Raw genomic sequence first — 19,730 nt, forward strand, 5'->3', positions numbered from 1 at the left:
GCGTAAGTCGGTGCCTGCTCCGCGCCTCCCATCGATCCGCGTAATAAAAGACACAACAAAGAGGTGTTAACCGGGTGTTCTGACCAAAAGGCCAACCCAGGTGAGAGTGCCCACCTGCCTCTCCCCCACCGCTCGGCCGGGACACAGCACTCCCTCCACCGCTCATCCCAGGCGGTGCCGGGCAGCGGCCTCCCGCCCCACAGGCGGCTCGGTTTCCGCGGGGTGCGGTAAACCCTGCGCGGTTTTGCACGTTAATTCGTTACCCGGGCAGGGCATTTGAGGAACTTGGGGATAAAGGCGCTGCCGCATCAGCGAAACGCAGACACCGGTCCGTACCTGCACCCCTTCAGACTGCCTCTGGTTTTCACACACGAACATACACGCACTGCCCCCCCCACCCCAAACCGCACAGCCCGCCCGGTGAAGTCGGTACCAGCCGGGAGCTGCGCTCCTGCCCAGGCCGCCCGCAAGCCCCGTGGAGGCAGCGCCGCCTCCGAGGCCAATCTAGCCGGCGAGACTCGGCCGGTCCCTCCCAGCACCGGCCGTGGCCAAGCAGAGACACGGGGCCGGAACGCGATGGACACCGGCCGGGACAGGCCACCTTCCCCGGCGGCCTCCGCGGCCCACAGGGCACGGCCCGGCGCGGCCCCGAGCGGCCGCACCGGCCGCGGCGGCGCCGCCTCCCGGCCCGACCCGGCCTCGCGGACAATGCGCGTCGGGCCCGGCGGCCTTCGCCTCCCTCCCGTCACGCACCGCCCGCCGTGCCGGGCCTGGGCCCGACCCGCCGCCGGCCTCCCCCCGCCCCGCCGCGCCGCCTCGGTACCTCGGTGCGGAGCGCGGCCTGGCACCTCCTCAGCGGCGTGTCCGGCGGGGCCTGCCCCTGGCGGCGCGACCGCCCCGGCTCCGGCGGCTGGCGGCGCGGCTCCGGCAGCTGAAGGCAGAGGCGCGGCGCGGCCCCTGCTCGCCCGGCCCCCTCCCCCCCCCCGCCCCGCGCTCTGCTGCGTCGCAGCGGCCCTTCCCTCGCCCGGCGGCGGAGCGCGGCGGCGGCGGCGGACAGAGGAGCGCGGCGACGCTTCCGCCCGCCGCTGCGCCACAGCGCCCCCTGGCGGCGCGGAGGGCCGAGGGCGGCGCCCCCGGGGAGCTCCCGCCGCGGCGGGGCGGGCGCGGCGACGGCGGCCCCGCGGGAGGCCGTGCCCGCCCCCCCCCCCGCGAATGGGTGCGCCGGGGCCGGTCCAGCCTCCCGGTGCGGGTTGAGCCGGTGTCAGGCAGCCCGCCGGCTGCGCCATCGCCCCCCGCGCTGGGCTGTCCGTGCCTCAGCACCCCGCCCCGGTGGTGATGTGCTGTTGGATTTTATTCGTTCTTATTATTTATTGTTCTTTTTTCATTATTTAGTCGTTAATATTTATTTCTTTTTCTTATTTATTATTTTAGACTTATTATTTTTTAGAGTTATTTTTCCCCGCTCGTCTTTGGCTTAACCTGCTGCGGACCGTTTGCATCCGCAGCACGGTCAGAAAACCGTTTTTGTCTGTCGCGACATGGGCTCGTGACGCAGCATTGTGTCTCGGACTTGGGCTCCAGCGGGCCCTGCGTGTCGGGTTGCCGGTGAATTACAGCCTGAAGGTTTTGTGCTAGTTCCCATGGCGGTGTGCAAGCGTTTGGGGCTGTGCCTGTGTCCCTGCAGGTGATGCTCACATATTAACCTCGCCGTGACAAATGCAGATGAGCCTGAATCAAAAAAAACCCATGTCTTTCCCTGCACAGATCAAGATGATACTGTCCATTAGCACAGTGTAATATATGACACGCTTTTAAAGCAGAAAAATACATTTTCATGGAACAAATCATGAATTTCTCTCAAGCCATGAGGTGCAACCTTGCCCCCACGGGCTGACGCGTTAGTGCCGTGCGGCAGCGCGGGACTTGCTGCCCTGCTTTCCCAAAACGTCCTTAAGCTCCTCGTGCTCTGCTGCACTGTACAGCTCCGGCTGACAGCTTCTGACTTCAGCTTCTTTTTAATTATGTGTCTCCACATCCCTTCCTGCACTTCCCTGTCACATCGCTGGGGAGGGTTTGGGTCAGGCTTTTCAGGGCCATAATTTTTTCCTGCAGCAGCGCGTTGCTGCTCTGAACTCCCTGTACTGCAGTTGCCTTGCCTGCCGTGCAAAAAGCCAGCGGCACTGGGCCGGCAAAGCTGCCTCCCCCGGGCTCCCGCCGGGATGCTGCGCTGGGCACGGCCAGCCACTCTTGCTGGGTGGCTTGGGGAGCTCGGCATGGATGGGCTGAAGCTCCTCTCAGCTAGGCTGTGCTCGCAGCCAAACGAGCTCGTATTATACAGAGTGAGAATTTGCTCCAGCCACGGCGAGGTGACGGGGCAGGTGAAAAGTAATTTCTGTAGCAACACCTGAATTAGTGCAATGGGGTTTCCCCAGGCTGTTGGACCTACACATACCCTGGGGACTGCAGGGTCTTCTCTCTACTCCACACCTGGTGGGCGTTCCCTTCCCTTGGGCTGGGAACTTACCACATTTAAAAAAGCCCAACACAAACTCAAACATAAGCAAAAATAGTCTTCATACCCAGACAACAAGTAGATCCCCAGCTGTCCGAGAAAACACAGCGGCGCAGCAGCGCTCGGCTGGCGTGCCCAAGCAGCGTGCTCACCCATTGTGCTGCCCCACGTGTTGCGTTCTCGGATGTATATCCTGTGTGCTCTGCACTGGCAGCCTGGCAGCAACCTCCAGTATTTCACAGTCCAACTTCTCACCCCTGTGAGATGGATTTTCGCTCCTCGACCCTTTGCACATCACCACCTGCAACATCCCATTGGCTTCCCTGTGCAAAGTCCCCTTGTCCTCTTCCAGCTTCTACCCTGGTAGCTCCCTGGGCTCAACTGTGACATGCTGTGGGAAACAACTTGTAACAGCAGAAGAAAAGAGATTCCCAGTGCCATCTCCTATGTGGAAAGATCTCATAGAACACCTGAAATGCTCAGCCAACAGGTTCTTCTTGAATCACCCTGCTTAGTCAGCTGTGTGCTACAGCTCAGACACAGAAAAATGTTTCTGACCACACTTGCAGCCATGCCTGCATACGACAGCGTGGAAGCGCAGAGGAATTCGCACAGGACGGTGTGGCTGGGCAGCTGCAGCAATGCTGCTTCGGTGGGGATGCTTCCCTGGGCCAGTACCACAGGCTCCGGGCCCAGGCTGGCAGTGTGCCGGTGCCACCAGGGGCTGCCGCGGCCAGCCCTGCCGTGCTCAGCACCTCATGGGATAGCACACGGGGGTATAAGCAAATATGTGTGTGTGTATGTACATATATATATGTATAAAAATATATAAGAGCAACTATATATTTTTATAGATACATATTTTTATAATTTTTTTTACTATCTATTTTTATATATACTTGTTTATATCCCCCAAATATATACTTGTTCTTATATCAAGATATAAGAGATGAAGCAGCTCTGGACACGCTGAAGGACACGCTGCCTGCACGAGGTGAATCTGCCTTGGGGAACGGCTCACCAAGCTTGGCTGGTCCCACAGCGTGCGGCCGGTGAAACATTGGCAGTTCGTATATGCTGCTTGCGAGCTGGGAGTAATTGTTTCCAAAGCCAACATGGAAAGGGTGTGTGTGTCTGAATTCAGGCTGTTAAGTTGTAATTAGGCTAAAAACATTCAAGTTTAAACAGATAATATTCAGGGTACTGACTAGTGAGAAGAAGGAATTAAAGGCACGTGCTGGTACAAGGATTCAACACCAGCTCCTGGAAAATACACATAGCTGCTTTACAAATGACCATTGGAAAAAAAAATCATGCAAGTAATGGGTTCAGTGCAATTACCATCCCTGTGTGGTGTACTGCACGGAAATCCCTGAGCAGAGAGCGCATGATTTTTCTAAGCTCTTGGAAGCAGGAATTAAATTCAACATGTGAGAGAGCTCTTAGTACGCTAGCAGCTCGCTAATTCACAGCCATGACTGAGACATCCACTGTGAATTAAAATTAATTCTTGCAAATTAGGAAGTGAATAAACATGATTAACTATCCAAGTTACTTCACTGGAAAAAAAAGAAAAAAGGTAGTTAGAAAGGCGAGGACTCAGGTGCATTGCTCAGGAGGGACAGATAGCTAGAATGAATCATAGGGATTTTTGCTGCTGGTCTGAGGTCCCAGGGAGCTCTGCAATTCAGGGTCAGCTTGTCTCATCTCCACCCTATGCCAACAAATGGTGAAAGTGGGGAAAGCTATCTCCTGTAAAATCAATCCTTCTAGCAGCTCCACTTTGCTCACCTCTTTTTCTTCCTTTGACAGTACCTCATGCCAAGCCACTGTGCCTGGCACGGGATACAGGTCCTGCACAGCAGCAGCTGGCTCTCCTTGAGGCCAAGGGCAGATGGAGGCAGTGAGGCTGCCAGAGCACCATGGGCTCTTACACACTTACGGGTGTAAGAAAGCGGGGCAGGGAGCAGAAAGGTAGAAACAACTGCCTGTACCTCATGCACGTCACCACCTCGCCACGCGATGGGTACAGAGGTGTTCCTGCCCACTGCATGGCCAGCTCAACAGGCACGACATGGACCATTTGAAAAAATAATCTGGGTTTTCTTGCCAGCAGCCTTGACAAATACACAAAGAGGAAAGAACACAACCAACATCCAGTTTATTGTCCAGCCGGGGTTCCTGGTCCACGACAAAGAGTTTCAGGGAAAAGGCTTTGGGGAGGAAATATCTGGAGTAGGGATGACTGCAGTTATGCTGAATATCTTCTACTTAAAGTTTAGAAGGACAAGAATCCTGAGTCTTTCTTCGAACTTTGGACCAAGCTGAAGTGGCTGAATTTAATCACCCAGCTTTCACAGGCACCTGTGACTGTTCCTGAAATTGTACTTCACCCACTGCTGGCTGGTAATGTTCACTGCAGACTCTTGAAGCTTTTCTCAAAGAAACATCTCTGGGTGAGCATTTTGTTACCTTTCAGTTTATTCAATTAATACATAACAAACAGGAACCTATTTACAGTAGAAAGCACAAATAAATGTAATTGTCTTCCATATCAGTTGGGTTTTTTTCCTCACAGGAATGCTATGATTTATCCTCAATTCAAGGTGCCATTTCAGAATTAAAACACATTTTAAAAGTATTATTGCAAACCACAAAAACCAAGCGTAGCATGTAAAGATTGTCAAAAAGAAAAACAATTGCCAGAAGAATCATAGGGGAAAAAAATCCATTGCAAATTCCTTTCCTAGACAGCAACAGCAGTATGTCATTCTGCAGAAACACGTCCTTTTAATAAACTTTTTATTACTGTGGAACAGTTGAAAGTTATCTATAATGCACAGCATCCATTCCAGCGAGAATCTGCTACTAAAGTCAAAAACAGATTTCCATTAGTGTGGTAAACACGAAAAGATATAACAGAAGTCACTCTGAAAAACAGCACCATAGAAGAATGTATTTCCTGACTTAGGGAAAAAAAAAAAAAAAAGGCAAAACCCCAATCAAATACATCCATTAATTCAATAGAACTGGAAGAAAATACATCTACAAATCCCAAATCATACAGGAAAGACACAAGGCTGTGAACACTGGTGAAACGATTAAAAAGGATATTCCAAACATTGTCAGGAGCCTTTAGTTCTCATCCTTCTAACACTCGTATGGTCAGCAATGGCAGAAGACAGCCAAGGGCCAGGGACCTGCATGGTGCCTCCCAGGTGGGCAGCCCACCAGGGTGCTCTCGATGGGTGATGTTGTGCTCCGCTGGTCACCCATGCCTGAATGACCACCATCCCTGTGAGCCAGCCTCACTCCACGCGTCCATGCGAGGGCTCGCTGCCACGTGCAAATGGCATGAGGCTTTGGGAGAAGAGATGCTGAGCTACCGCAGAGGTACCGCAGGAACTTCCTCTACCCACCAATCTTTCTGAAAGGACTGCTTTTCTTTTACTATTTCTCAGCACTTTTATTCTCCCGCTTTTACGGAATCAATTCTACAACAGACAATTATAGAAGGAGAAAGGTTTTTCCTGGTGATAGTGGCAGGTTAAAGTTGAAAGCCAGAGAAGGGGAACTGAAAGCCGATTGCTCATCTTCTGGATAGCTGGCTTTTTTAAGTGATTCTTCCTCAGGCTCAGCACTACCAAACAACCAGAGGGGTGTTTTTTTCAGGTGCTTTCCCTGTTCTTTTACATTTAAAAGAAATTATAAACCAAGATCACTAACTTGGTTCATATTTAAGTGGCGCCCGTTAAGCTTTGAAGCCCACACCTTCTGGATAACGCGGCTACGCGCTTACTTAGCGCTTTACCCCTTCAAAGGACTTGGCAGAAACTAATTAAGTCTTACAGCAGAAAACTGCTGCAGTGAACGGCGTGGGCTTAGTGCTGCTGTTCAGCTGGATTCAGTCTCAGCTGCTGTGGGGCCCAGTTAACACAGGAGCCATCGCCACGTCGCTTGACGCTTAAATCTATGTTGAGCCACTCTGGCAAATACGTGCAGGGACTTCCTGAGACTCTCCAGATATTTTTTGTGCCTCTCCTGCTGCTCCTCTCCCTTGTCCTCCTGATGGGATCCCTGGCTTCCAAGGAGGAGGCCACTCCGGACCTCTGCCTGTCCTCACCTTCAAAGTCAGGCACTGGTTTGGGGAAGGGCTGAGCCCCTTTCCCCCAGCTCAGTGGGATTCACCTTCGAAAGAGAGTTCATTTATGTTCTATGGTGAAATTTCTATCTTTTGAAAATCTTCCGTGTGCAGGTGTGCAAGTGAGTCGCTGTCTGCATGTGAGTATATCTACGCACCAGGAACAACGAGATGGGAGCAAACGCCTTCAAAACACAATCAAACACCCAGCCAATCACTGGTATTCCTCTGGAAAACTCCTTGGGGAGCTCACGTGTGTCGTGGCCTCTTTCACTTTTTGACAGCGAACCCAGGGCACAGCTCCCAACGTTAAAAACAGATAAGAAAGAAAAAAAGGGTTGTCTCAGTGGGGTTTTTGTTATTATTTTTACATGCCTCATTATGGAGAAGCTGAGACAAGTGCAAGCTCTGCTTTTCCCCTTCACAGACCGGTCCATGGAGCATCACCCAGCTTCTCATGGTTCTGGCTGCTCTTCACCCCATTGGGCCTCTGGTCTTCCACTGAGTGACTGTGCCCCAAGAGCTAGCGGGACTTCCTACACCCTTTGGTTCCTCCAGAGGAATAAGAAATCCTCATTCTTGTAAAAAAGGACAGTCTCCTAAATATATTTGAAGAGGAAAAAAAAATAGAGAAATTCAAGAGGAGAGAGAGAGAGTTAAAACCAGATAGTATTTGTAAGACCAAAAGTAGTGTAAAACTTTCTTCTTTAATTGGTAAAAAAATTAGATATAAAAATACATATACAAAAAAAATAGCTTGAGAGCAGATGTGATTTTTATGTACAGTCCAGGACAGACTTGGTTCCCAAACATCAGAGACAAGGCGGTTCATGCCCTCCTACCCTAAACCCTTGTGTTTTCCGCTGTCCCAGCAGCAGCTGGGCTGTGCTGAAACTAAACCAGTGAGCACAAAACCCCCGAGTGTTTCCCCACTTCCTGGGGTGCTGCAATCCCGGCCCTGCAGCACCAGAAACGAGCAGCACGTAGGAAACACTGGTGAGCCCGGTGCCCTCCTGGCCATCCCGCCGTCCCTGCAGCAGCAGCAGTAGCCGCCCACCTGCCCGTGGCCCGGGACACGGTGCTGGCAGGGGGGCTGCACGTCGCTCTCCCTGCAGACCCTTAACGGTGACTGGCCTCGTTTGCGCTGACGAGTATTTTGTGTCAGGGGGTCAGGATGTGGTGTCAGTACCCGTATAAGCACGTACTATAAAAAGAAAGCTGCTAGTGGCACGTGGCCAAGCCGGGATGAAAGCCACATTTACTCCCAGTCACAGAAGAGAGATTTACCTCACAAAGGTGAAACTTAACCCAGATCCTTCTGTGGCCTCGGGAACGGAGAAGCTAAGAAGAAACAGGCTGCACAGGGCATGCAGGGGCTGGGATAAGGCGTGTGCAGGGGCTGGGATAAGGGGTGCTAAGCACTGGGTTGTGACATTTGGGGAGCCAAGCACCCGTGCTGCTGTGAAAGTGAAGCTTACTGAATAGACCAAGCGCTTGCTGCATTATAGATGAGGCTTGTTATCAGGTGAGATCTGGTAACATCACACACACAGAGAGTGTGAGAAAGCCCAGAGCTGCCATCCTGAATAAAACAGCTCCTGGGATGCCCCATGAGGACGGTTCGAGAACCCCCTTGAATGTTCCCTCAAAGCCCCCTATGCCCTCTCCACCAAGCTTGGCTCTTCCCCCTCACACCACCACTTAGGCACAGGCAAGAGGCTAACCCTCACCAGCCTGTCACCTTCCACATGGTTTACCGGGTTTTCTCCTTCCTGTAAGGTGCTCTTGGCCTGGGAGCTGTGTTGCAAGCAGCAGCTTTCTGGCTGGGAAGCAGCAGATAAGACTTCCTCTGGGACCGGGAGCACTGCTAACCTGCCAGGCGGGAGATGGCAGGAGGCAGCTTGAGCAACAGCAGGAGCATCAGCTGATCCTTAACACGGAGACTGGGTTGGGGGGTGTGACAGAAAAGCTGAGAATTACTCAGCTGGTACCAGCCTTGTAATTATTTCCTGTCCCAGGAGTCCACTCCTGAAGATGGTAGAGCCAGCTGGTACCGAGGAAGCCGAGCTGAGGCTAGCGAGGTTTGGTGCAGTCGGTAAAGGAGCTGGATCGAGAAACGTCAACATAGTTTCCAGAAGATGTCCAATGCTACTTCTGGAGCTGGACTTCCTCTATGATGAACCTACTGCATGTAGCACTGTCCAGTGCCATACATGTCTTCTCTCTCTCGACCCGTAAATATCTTTGGAGCAGATGAACCTTCAGCTGTGCTCCTACCCCTGTCTACATCATGGTGAACTGCACAGGACATTGCCTTGTCAGGCCACCGCTTGACCGCAGACATCAAGACTCATCCCCCACATGCCCTCTGCTTCTTCCCTGCTCTCTACACAACTCCCGCCCAGCCACAAACCTCATCACCTCCCAGCCCTCTGCCAAAAATGGGCATCTGGTACGGACAAGGATTTAACCGATGCAGCCTTCCAACACAACGGGTGTCTGGAGCAGCCTCCCCCAGCACAGCTGTAGCTCCCCTTGCCGCAAGCTCTGACAATGCCTTCAGTCCCGTGGCCCATCGTGGATGGTGTCTGCTGCATCAAGGCTGCGCTCTCAGCCGGCTCTCCCTAAAATGACAAATGACTGCAAACGCTCTTCTCCACGCCCCAAGCACAGATAAATCACCCTTTGCTTTTCTGCCCCAGCTTAGTTCCAGTGCTATCCTGTCCTGGCCAGGCTGCGGGACACATGGTCTTCCTGCACCAGCTGAGATGGGACATGGCAGGTACAACGTCCTGAACTGAGCCAGCCTGGAGATGCAGCCTGGTCCCTGGGGGATCCAGCAGTGAGCACTCTCCGAGGGGCTGCAGCGTACGTGCCCGGGCACTGCCTGCACCTGCCGGACCCAGCGTGGCCAAGTCAGCGCTCCGGCACGTCCTGCACCTCGCGTTCCTCTCTCGCTGTCACATTTTAGGAGCAAATCACCTCTGAGTGACACAGGGCTTTAGGACAGGCTGCTCGGGACTTACGGCTATCGAGAAACCTCCAGATCTAAATATTTCACAGGAGAGCTTTGCCCCTCATGTTTAAACCTCAACCTTGAACCAGACCTGACCTTCTGGAAAACCCAAACAAAACCCTCTTTATTGAGAACGACTAAAGCCCCTGTGAAACAGCCCGTCCTGGGGGAGCATTTGCTTACGGTAAAGCGAGTCTGGGACCCGTCCCCGGGGAAGGGAATGTGGGTTGCGGAGCAGGCGCTGCGGCTGCACCTCGGGGCAGGGTCTCTGGTGACATGCAGTGTCCTTCCTGCAGCGTGGGGCTCCTCAGCCCAGCCGAGACAGCTCCTGCTTCCCAGCCGCCGCGCAGGGAGGGCTCTGCTGATGGCACAGCCACGGAGGACTCCCACAGCAGGGGTTTGGGCTGCTCCCCCCCAGCACTTGACCTCCAAAGAGGCAACACAGCTCCATCTCACCAGGCTTTCCCCTCCAGCCCCGCGCAGGGCAGAGGCACAGCTGCTCCGGCACAAGGCAGCCTGGCCAGCAGGAGCGGCTCTGCCCTGCCCAGATCCCAGGGCAAATGGACTGGGACAGAGATGAGGCAGAACAAAACTTGGAGGAATTAGAGGAATAATCACAGAGCTCCTCAGCTTCAACAGCAAACCAGAATTATTTACTTACTTATGGGAATTTTCTTGGCTCTGCTTTCTTTTCTGTAGGATTCTCACTTTTTTCCCAAGAAGTGCCTAAACTGAAATATTACCAGTTTTCCTGGTAAAAACTTTATTTAAATAATTTTATTTTACCAGCCAGAGAGAAGGGGAGTGGGTGAACGAAAGGTTCACAGAAAATACTTTTTTCTTTCAATATGTTTGCTTTCCATTAAAAAAATCTTTCCTGAAAATTAGTTTCACAAGGATCTTTCAACCAGTCCAAATCAATAGGGTTGGTTTTTTTTATTATTATTATCTTGGCAGAACCTCTTATTTAAAAGCTTAATTAAATTTGTGTACCAAGATATTGTGTCTTGCCACATCCTTGCTGTCCTGTAGTTGCTTCTCTCCCTCTGCCTTGGCTGATGCCTTGGCCAGCGCGCGTGGGACAGGACCACCCAGCCACCCGGCAGGTACCTCTCCTCTGCTGCCTGATGCCATGGGTCTGCAAACCAGCTGAGACCATTTAGCACCTTGAGAAGGACAGTCCTTGGTCAAAGCTCTGCATTGGATGCCCCAGAGGGAGCAGGGAGGGGGCAAAGAGGGGACACCCCTGCTCGCAATCCCAGGGACACAGCAAAATTCCCTCATCCCGTGGCCCCTGGCTGCCCCAAACCCCTCCTCGGCAGGGCTGGGGGCTGTTGACCATTTCTCTGGTGGTTATTAGATTGTTCACGGCTCTCAGGTTTGTTTGAATAAGGTCTTTTGTTCGCCGGCGCTTTCCCACGTCCCTTCGTTCGCTAGGCAGTCGCGTGTCCCGAGTCAAAGAGGAGCCTTGGCCGCCAGTCTCCAAAGAAAGTTTTCTTCAGAGCAAGACATCTGCATCGGAGGGAACCTGCCAACATCTGCCACACTTTCCCCTTTTTCAAGAGCCTTTCTTTCCTTCTTAAAAAGTGCAGGAACAGATGTTAAAAGTTGTTTTCTTTCTCCAGGGTGTGAAATGTAGACAAATAGCAAAAAAGAAAACCCCGAGCAGCCTGACCCCTTTCTCTTTCTTTTTTTTTTTTTTTTTTTGAAAGCTCAGGAAAAAAGAGAGGCTTTGTTTACGAAGGAGAATCCCCTTTTCAGTCAAACCTGGCAGTGGGCGATGCAAAAGGAAAGCGGGAATTTGCAGAAAGCTCCCTTTAATGCTCATTTGCATTGGCCTGTTGGGTCCCTACAATCCCCGGCACAGATGTCGGCCGTCCCCCAAAGCCAAGGCAGCTCTCCCGCGCCTCAAAAATAAAGGCCTTTGCCCTGACTGAGAGGTGTAAAATAACTGTTTACAGCAAAAGCTGCTCTGCTTTTTCACTGCGGTGCTTGTCTTACAAATGAACCTTGAAATGAGCTCACCCGGAGCAGACGCCAGTGAGCGAGCTGAGGGTCTCACCCCACCGAGCTCAGGGGCTCAGCTGCCCTGAGTGGGCAGGGCACGGACCCCGGCTAGATGCCAGGGGCCACCGTGCTGTTCTTGGCCCCCCCATCACACCCATCCGTCGCCAGTACCCAGCACCTCGCCACCAGCAGCCCCTGCTTGCTTCATGGAACCCGCTTTGCCAGGGGGAGCCTGTGCGTGACCCTCTGGCAGAGCATCCCTCTCGCCCCAGACCTCAGCGGCACCTCGCAGGGCGAGGAAAACGGGAGGGAAGGGAAGGCAGAAGCAGCAAGTCCAGGCCGAAGAGGAAAGGGAGAACAAGGGAGGAGGTGCAACCACCACAGAGAGCAGAGAGACCTTTCCTGGTGGCACTGGCCAGGCTACCTTTTCCTGGTAGCCCCTGGGCTACCAATACGGGGTGCACACAGAACCCTGCAGCTGTGCCTGGCCAGGGAGGGATGCCAGTAGGCACTAGGCGAGTTTTTCAGAGCTTTTAGGCAATTCTGCGTTTGCTGACACCTCTGCTACGCTCTGTTGGTCTCAGGCTTCCCTTTGCTGCCCTAACTGCCTTGGGAAGGTGCCTCTTTCTGCCCAACGTGCTGGTGGAGGGGTGTTTGGCAAGGGGGATGGGGGACTTCTCTTGCCCGCACACTAGCCAAGCCAAACCCAGCTAGAAGCTGTGTGCCCAGGTAACGGGCTGGTGCTCCCAGCCTCGAGCGCCCTAGCAAACCGTTCAGAGCCAGGAGCCCACTCTGTACCCTGCTACCCACGTGCAGGACAGAGCCCTGCCCCAGCCCACCCGCTGCCTCTTCCATGCCAAGCTGCTGGAGTTGCGTGGCGATACAGATGCCTCAGCTATGCCTTTTATAAATAGCAGCAACACTCCACTTCCCCAGGCGGGCTGGAAAAAGCTTGAAAAACCAACGGAGCCCTCACTCATGAGCAGCCAGGGCTGGCTGACGTGAGGGGCTCTCACATGGGGCAGAGGGACCTCCTTTGCCGTTCTGTGCGGGGGACACACCTGGGATAAGAAGCTCATCCCTCTACCTGGCACAAAGGAGAAGTCACTAACCTTTGTCTCCGAAACCCTCCTCTCCCAGCATAACAACCACACCAGCCTATCACGGACCCTTGCCAAGCAGGGTGTTTATAAAACCGGGTAACTGCACCCCAGCTCTGCCTTTGACTGACAAACAACCTCCACCTGCCAGATCCCATGTCTGGGGACAGGTTTTCCTGAGGAGCCCAGCCAGCGGGGCGTACAGACATGCTGCAAGTATGTTTGCATTTACACACAGGCAAACACACGCCCACGTGGCGTTTAAGCAAGGGACAGTGTCCTCGATTTTATGGCTGGGGTACATCCCCACTCACCGCTGGAGGTGGGGAGAGAGGGCTCTGCAGCCGCGGCGCTGCGCCGGCTGCTGGGAAATCCCACCGGTGGGTCGGGACGGCTCACGGAGCTTCTGAACCGCTGCGGTCGCTTCCTCTCCATTTCAATAAGGTGACACATTCAACACCAACACAAAGAGCTTCACCTGCGGGACTCAACAGGACACTGCCAAATCCTGCTCATTAGCAAGGCAACCATCAGAAAGCAAAAGCACAGTCATGAAAAAACACCTTCATGCTCTCCTTGAAACCAGGCAGAAGTGAGCAAGCGTAAGAGGGGGTTCTCATCCTGTGCCAAGCCTCCTCCAAAGAACCGTCTGCTTCTGCACTAGCATTTCAGAGGAGCGAAACGAAAAAACACCCTTCCCCCCCAAAGCCACCCAAGACTCCTCACAGCATGGGGGGAAAAAAATCAAAGTAAAAAACGCACCAAACTAACTCACCTCTAGGTTTGTTTGCATGTGCAATGGCCTGTAAGATTAATATTAAATCCTACACAGCAGTCAAAACCTAGAAGAGTTACGTATTTCCTACATCCATCTGCATGCAATGGAGAATTTTGGGTTCCCAAGAGGTAAATAAAGTTCCCATGTTTTCGCTAGAGGATTTCTGCGATGGAAACAACCTTCCTATGGGCATCTGCTGTCAACAGCTTTTAATCAGTCATCACTACCTTGTAGTAATAATTCCTGGGAGCAGGAACTCCTTGCTCAAGTACTCTATTATTAAATTAAGAGGCTGCTTCAAAGATGCTAAACGGCTGGGGCGCAGGTTAGTGGCTAAAAAGAGGCATCGCATCGAGGAGCTAGAGGGGGAAAAGATGGGTAGAAGACATTTTCCCAGGTGTAACTCAACCGCTTCCCGGCTATTGTTTCCCTCCCTGGGAATCTGTGTGAATCGAGCCAGGAGCCGTGCAAGCTGCTCAGAGCGCGCCCATTTTCCTTCCCTTCTTTCCGAACAAAAGAGCCCTCCAAAGCCCAGCATCGGAGGCTGGACATCTGTCGCCGTTTGGGGGGGCCGGCGTGGTCATTGAAAAGAAGCAGTGACCTGTCAGCTTTGATTGATGGCCACAAACCTCCGGGCTCGACCCCTCGTGTGGGAAAAGAAGTCCCGCCAAGGAAAGTCCCCTTTCACATGCTAATTCTGGGTTATAAATACAGCAGCAGAGCAACGGCGCAGCAAAGAGCCGTTTGGGAAAGGCAGCGACCCACTGCCCGACTGCCTCCTTCCCGTCCCGTCCTCCTGGCACCCGGGCCAGACAGGCTGGATTACAATGACTGCTGCAGCCACCGCCGGCGGCACCCACAAGCTCGCCAGCACCAAGGAGGAGAGGAAGGTAGGTGCCGTCCATGCTGCTGCTACAGCAGCCTCACGCATGGGTGCCGGTACCGGGCACAGGAATGATGGGCGCTGGGGCTACACGCACAGAGAAACAGGGAAATCTTTATTTCTTCTATTAAAAAGATGCTATCTCTGAATTTGACTTATGTGGGTGCTTCTTCTGCTTCCTTTTGCTGCCTTAGAAAGGTTTCTCTCTGTTTGCTTCATTCGGGTAAACTCTGCTTAAAATCAGTGGAAGTGGGAGCATTGAGACCTGATACCACCCGAAGGACCGGCGGTGACTGGGGCTGGAGGCGGCACGCTCTCCCTCCAGCACGCTCTCCATCCGTATCTCGTCCCTGCCGAGCGTCACGTCACCCCGCGCTGGTTTCACGCAGGGGATGGGGCTCTCTGCCCTCGCTGAACTGCAACAGGGAGAGGAAGAAAAAACATCAACTGCAATTTTTCCTCCTTTTCTTTTCCCCACTAGTTAAGGAAACCTCTGATTGAGCGGAAGCGAAGGGAAAGGATTAATAACTGCTTGGACCAGCTGAAGGAGACCGTTGTGGGCGTGTTTCACCTGGATGTAAGTGCTCATTTTTACGCAGCATTTTGCCCTTTTGCTGGGGTGAGGTGGGGGGAATAGATCTGGGGGGAGTGTTTCTCTCCTCCTCTCCTTTGAGAAACTAGGCATGGTACAAACCCTTCATTGCCTCTAACTGCTGCGCTCTTTCCTTATCAGCAGTCTAAACTGGAAAAAGCAGACATCCTCGAAATGACAGTGAAGCACCTCCAGAACATCCAGAACAGCAAGCTGATGGGTGAGTGCCCGGTCCCACACCCTGCGAGGGCGGGCGGCACTGGGGCAGGAGGGTGCCAGCGCGTTTAATCCGCTGGCAGCTTGGCAAAAGCATCTTTCACTAAAACCAGCCCCAGTTGAGGCTGGGGCTGCTGCTGGGGCTTGACTGTCTCCACTAGGTGGGGAGATGGAGCTGGGCACCAGCGAACCCACGGAAGGGTTCTTCCTCTTCCAGAGCTGCTTTCTGCTTTTTGTTGCAATGTTGCCCTTGGCGGTGGGCAGGAGGAGGTGGAGGCTGCCTGCCTGCGCCCCTCGCACCCTGCATCATCTTCCCCCTGTGCCCCGCAAATGACCCCCTTTGTGGTAAAGCCCCGTCGGCTTCAGCAACGAGTCCCCGGGGAGCCCATGGGCAGGGGGACCTGGGGACCGCTTGTCAGCAGGGACGTGCGGGAGGCTTTTACCCGCTCACCAACTCCCCTTGTCTCCCCTCCAATGCAGCCGACTCCAAACTGGGGCTCGAAGCACAGCAGAGGTACAGCACGGGGTACATCCAGTGCATGCACGAGGTGCACAACCTCCTCCTCACCTGCGAGTGGATGGACAAGACCCTCGGAGCACGGCTGCTGAACCACCTGCTGAAATCCTTACCCAGGTCTGGCGAAGACACCGGCAAAGCGGCATTAAGGTCTTCCAGCCCATCTCAGCAGCTTCCCTCGATGCCAAAAAGCCCCCTGAGCCCTAAGGGGAGAACGCGGGGCACAAACCTGGCACAGGAGCGCTTCTACCCGGCGGAGAACAAGCAGGCTTCCAAGAATTCCTTCCAGCTGCCGCAGCTGTCAGTTTTCAGCCAGGTTGATGCTGCACCTCCCAGACAGGTCCTGCAGCCAAATTTTTCCCATAACAACCCAAGAATGGGGTCGTTAGATATGTGGAGACCGTGGTAAAATGTGTTTTAAAATGTTGAGCCTAACCTTAGACACTCTTACGTATGTATCTTATAGATATGTTTCTTTAAAACACTTGTGGGGCAAGTCTGTTCCTGTAGGTGTACTAAAGACCAGGGTACTTCAAGACGAAGTAAACCTATGTGTAGCCTGCATTGTAGAAGGCTGCTATTATTTTGTATTTATTTAATACATCTAAATTATTGTATAGAATCCTCTCATGCTCTTTAGTGTATATTAATTATACAGCTTTCTTCTCTTACATTAAAATAATTAACTTCTGATTAATAAAAATACAAGCAAAGACCCTCTCTGGCATTAAGCTGCTCTCTCAGATCTCACATAAGCTGCTGAGATCACTTCTTTGGACAAAGGAGTAAACAGCCAATCTCTTCTGCTTTTTATTTTTATTATTATCCCTGTGCAGCTGCAGGAGATTCCAGATCTGACTCCTGTGCAGCAGGAATGCTGCAGTGATTAGGAAAAAAAAAAAAAAAAAAGGAAAAGAAAGAGAGAGACGTGGTTTGGACGGCTCAGAAACGCTCCCTGCATTGCTCACGCTGTCTGTGCTGTTCCCAGCTGCCTGCACACCCTGACAGAACTGTTAAACTAGTGACTTAAGTGTGTGTATATATATATATATGTTACATAGAGTTACATTTAGGGATTTTTTGTTTGTTTGTTTATGCAACTAAAAGTTCTAAATAAACTTTTGGAAGATAACAACAAATATTCTCCCAGCCTCCATCCCCTCTGCTCTGAATAAACAGTACTTGGGGATCTGCTTTTGTTTTTTTCTTTCACAAACAGTTTTTCCTGAATGCAGTTAAAGAGACGGTTCGGTTTTTGCCGCTGATGCTTTGCAGAAAAAGCAGTGTGTGTGTACACACACAGTCACCTGGATCACCATAACACTTGGAAGTTTCAAAAGACATCAGGAGTTGGGTTTATCAGCCTGGATCAATGCTTTAGCTTTTACTTACAAAGAAATCACAGAGAGAATCTAAAGGGCAGAAGGTAAAATTCCCTCCAAATTGGACCAGGGAGTCTGGGACAAATCTGCTCAGCCTGTTGGCAACATTTGGTCCCAGTTTTTCATCTCAAAGGCAGTTAGAAGTTCCTCACAGTTAAAAGAAAAGAGCAAAGATCTCTTAAACAAACACTGCGCATACTAATTAATGGAGTCCAGTTCAGAGGGGCTCATTATGCAGCGAGATCTATTTGATGATGTGCTGAAGGAGTGAAAACCATCACCTCTGGTTTTAGCATCTTTTTCTGTGAAGTTCTCTCTCCCTTTTATCCAGCCCTCTTGAAAAGCCATTAGGAGCGGTGGCATAAGGGTGGTAGGAGAAACAACTGGCCTGCACACGGCTGTGCAGGGGGCACGGTTTCTTGAACCCTGGGGTCAGAAGGCAGGTAAAGACGCAGAATTGTACAGATCTTCCTGCAGCCTCAGTTTCCACCCCCTGTCTGAAAATTAGGGCTTCCCCCTTTACTGATGGGAACCTTTGGAGTGACCACCAATACAGAAAATACCTCCCGATCATCCCACTACAAAAATCCAGGGGAGGGTGGGAGCCGGGGCCAGCCCAAGCAAACAGCCACAGCCAAGTGCACAGAATACTCACGGGCAGAGAAAACGTTCAGGCAAAGCAAACAGCAAAATCCTGGAAAAGGAAAGACTTTAAAGATCTTCCCAGTTGATTATCGTGCATATTGCTGAGTTTAGATAAAGTCCTTGTGCCACACGAGCCCCCACGGCTGCACCCACCAGAGGAACCTCCATTGCCCAGCGCTGGGGTCTGCACACTAGTGGGGCAGGCAAGAGGGGCTGAAGTTTTTACTTACTTCTAGAAGGTGTCAGTAACACATCTCACAGCTCTTGTGGCCACCTTATTGTTATGCTGGCAGAGGCTGTGATGAAAATATTTTACTATGGTTTGACAGCATCAACTTCAAAACATACTTTCCCCCTAAAAGCTGTAAATCCCCAGTGACTATAACTGTGGGCTACGCTACTGTACTGAAAAGAGATCAGTGGGAAATACGTATTTCTCACCATCTCTGCTTGTTTACTGCGTGTGTTTGAAAATACTTTGTGGTTAGTGAGTTTTATTATTTCCTGTTTCTAATCAGTAAGGGGTTTTTTTTTCTGCTGTGAGTGTGGAGGGAAGGGTCACATCACAGCTGGCAAGAGAGTTTTAAAAATAGAACGGCGAGACTGCGATACTTGGCCAACAATCTCCAGGAACAGCTTTAGTACAAGACACTGATTTTTCACTGCCTTCATTTCAAACTCAGAGTGACCTTTTCAATGATCTCCCTGTCACGTATCCAGCCAACATTCTGCGAATCTGTTTCAAGTCGCTAATTCTCAGTAAAAGGAAACATTTCTTCAGGAAGGCAGAAGATTACTCATAACGCTTCATATACATGAATGTCAGCTTTATGTGTGTTTGATAAAAGAACCCGGTATTTACTCCAAACTCATCCGGTTTTACCAAAACAAACACTGTACAAAAGCAGTAATACTTTGCTCTTCAATATAGGCACCTCTCCACTGACAACCCAAAAACGCATTGCCAGCTACTACCATCTTCTCCCTGGGAAAAAGGAGGTGTAGAGGAGCAACCCAGCCAGCTGGCTATTGAAGAGTAAAGACAGTGCTGTGCTCGTTGGTTGGTGTTGGCAGCCACACTGTTACACGTGCTCTGGGCACCGCAGCAGGATCCATACACCCACTGTTTTAACACCTGCAGTGGGCACCGGCTCTCCTGTCTCTTGGCTGCTGGTGGTGCCGCAGTGCAGCCCAGGGCTCCATCCCCCCAGCGCCCAGATGAGGCACCTTCAAGACTGCACCACTGCTCCCACCTGGGACCGTGGGCCCCAGGCACCAGGGGTCTGAGGCACAGGTGGCAGGGACGCCCGGGCCTTCACCTCCTGTGCAGGCTGGAAATGGCCAAGACGAGCACCTGGAGCAGATTCCTCGGCACGGGCACGGCCAGACAGACCTGTTTGCTAGAAGCAGTCACAGGATGCGTCGCATCTCCCCCAGCACACGCAGGGCTGGGACAGCCTGGGCTGGATTCGGGCTCTGTTTGCCCCCGCCAAAGCGCGGTTCCAGATGCGTATTTGTGAATGGAGCATTAAAAAGCAGGGGCCAGTCACTATGTGCATGGGGATGTGGGGAAGGCTGGAGCCGAGCCTCAGGACCCCCACGTGCCTTTAACACAAAGCAATTGCTGATTTATCTGATAACATAAGCCCAGGTGGACAAAACGCCCATGTGCACAGCAGCTCCCTTCCTATAAGCTGCACTCCCAGACCAGCTCTCATGGGAACCAACAGGAAAACTCCCACTTATTTCCTGGGAAACAAGACTGAATCCTTTCCCATCAGGAAAGTACAGAGGGTCACAAATACGTAAGAGAACTTACGGCTCTGCCCAGCTCCTGCCATGCTGTCTTCTCCCAGACACACATGACCTCAGGGCTTCTGAGCATCCCTCTTTTCCCTTACTCCTCCTCCCACCCCATGGGCACTGGAGCAACCTTTTTCT

The 19,730-nt window shown here is 52.2% G+C and overlaps 2 protein-coding genes across 4 annotated transcripts in view; one reads left to right on the plus strand and one right to left on the minus strand.

Moving 5' to 3' along the window:
- Positions 1-883, minus strand: part of CAB39 (calcium binding protein 39) — a 49,720-nt gene extending 48,837 nt beyond the window's left edge. For both annotated transcript variants that reach the window (XM_086618098.1, XM_086618099.1), the window contains exon 1: positions 824-883. The gene's annotated coding sequence lies outside the window, so the exon portion shown is untranslated. The remainder of the gene's footprint in view (positions 1-823) is intronic.
- Positions 884-14,381: 13,498 nt separating this feature from the next.
- Positions 14,382-16,171, plus strand: LOC104373531 (transcription cofactor HES-6-like). Of its 2 annotated transcripts, none has more exons than XM_086618679.1 (4): positions 14,382-14,444; positions 14,919-15,014; positions 15,171-15,249; positions 15,726-16,171. In XM_086618679.1, exons 1-4 carry the CDS (start codon positions 14,382-14,384, stop codon positions 16,169-16,171), a joined length of 684 nt encoding a protein of 227 aa, XP_086474805.1. The 2 variants fall into 2 exon arrangements, with proteins under 2 accessions (XP_086474805.1, XP_086474807.1); XM_086618681.1 differs by having other exon boundaries at positions 15,174-15,249.
- Positions 16,172-19,730: the final 3,559 nt, after the last annotated feature.

The sequence above is a fragment of the Tauraco erythrolophus genome, chromosome 11 (genome assembly GCF_009769465.1).
Source record: "Tauraco erythrolophus isolate bTauEry1 chromosome 11, bTauEry1.pri, whole genome shotgun sequence".
NCBI lineage: Eukaryota > Metazoa > Chordata > Aves > Musophagiformes > Musophagidae > Tauraco > Tauraco erythrolophus.

Bases quoted from the DNA above. Each gene is read 5' to 3' on its own strand.
- LOC104373531 (XM_086618679.1), top strand. From the start codon at position 14,382: ATGACTGCTGCAGCCACCGCCGGCGGCACCCACAAGCTCGCCAGCACC. The intron at 14,445-14,918 runs GTAGGTGCCGTC...TTTCCCCACTAG, and splicing joins GCACCAAGGAGGAGAGGAAG to TTAAGGAAACCTCTGATTGA. The intron at 15,015-15,170 runs GTAAGTGCTCAT...TTTCCTTATCAG, and splicing joins TGGGCGTGTTTCACCTGGAT to CAGTCTAAACTGGAAAAAGC.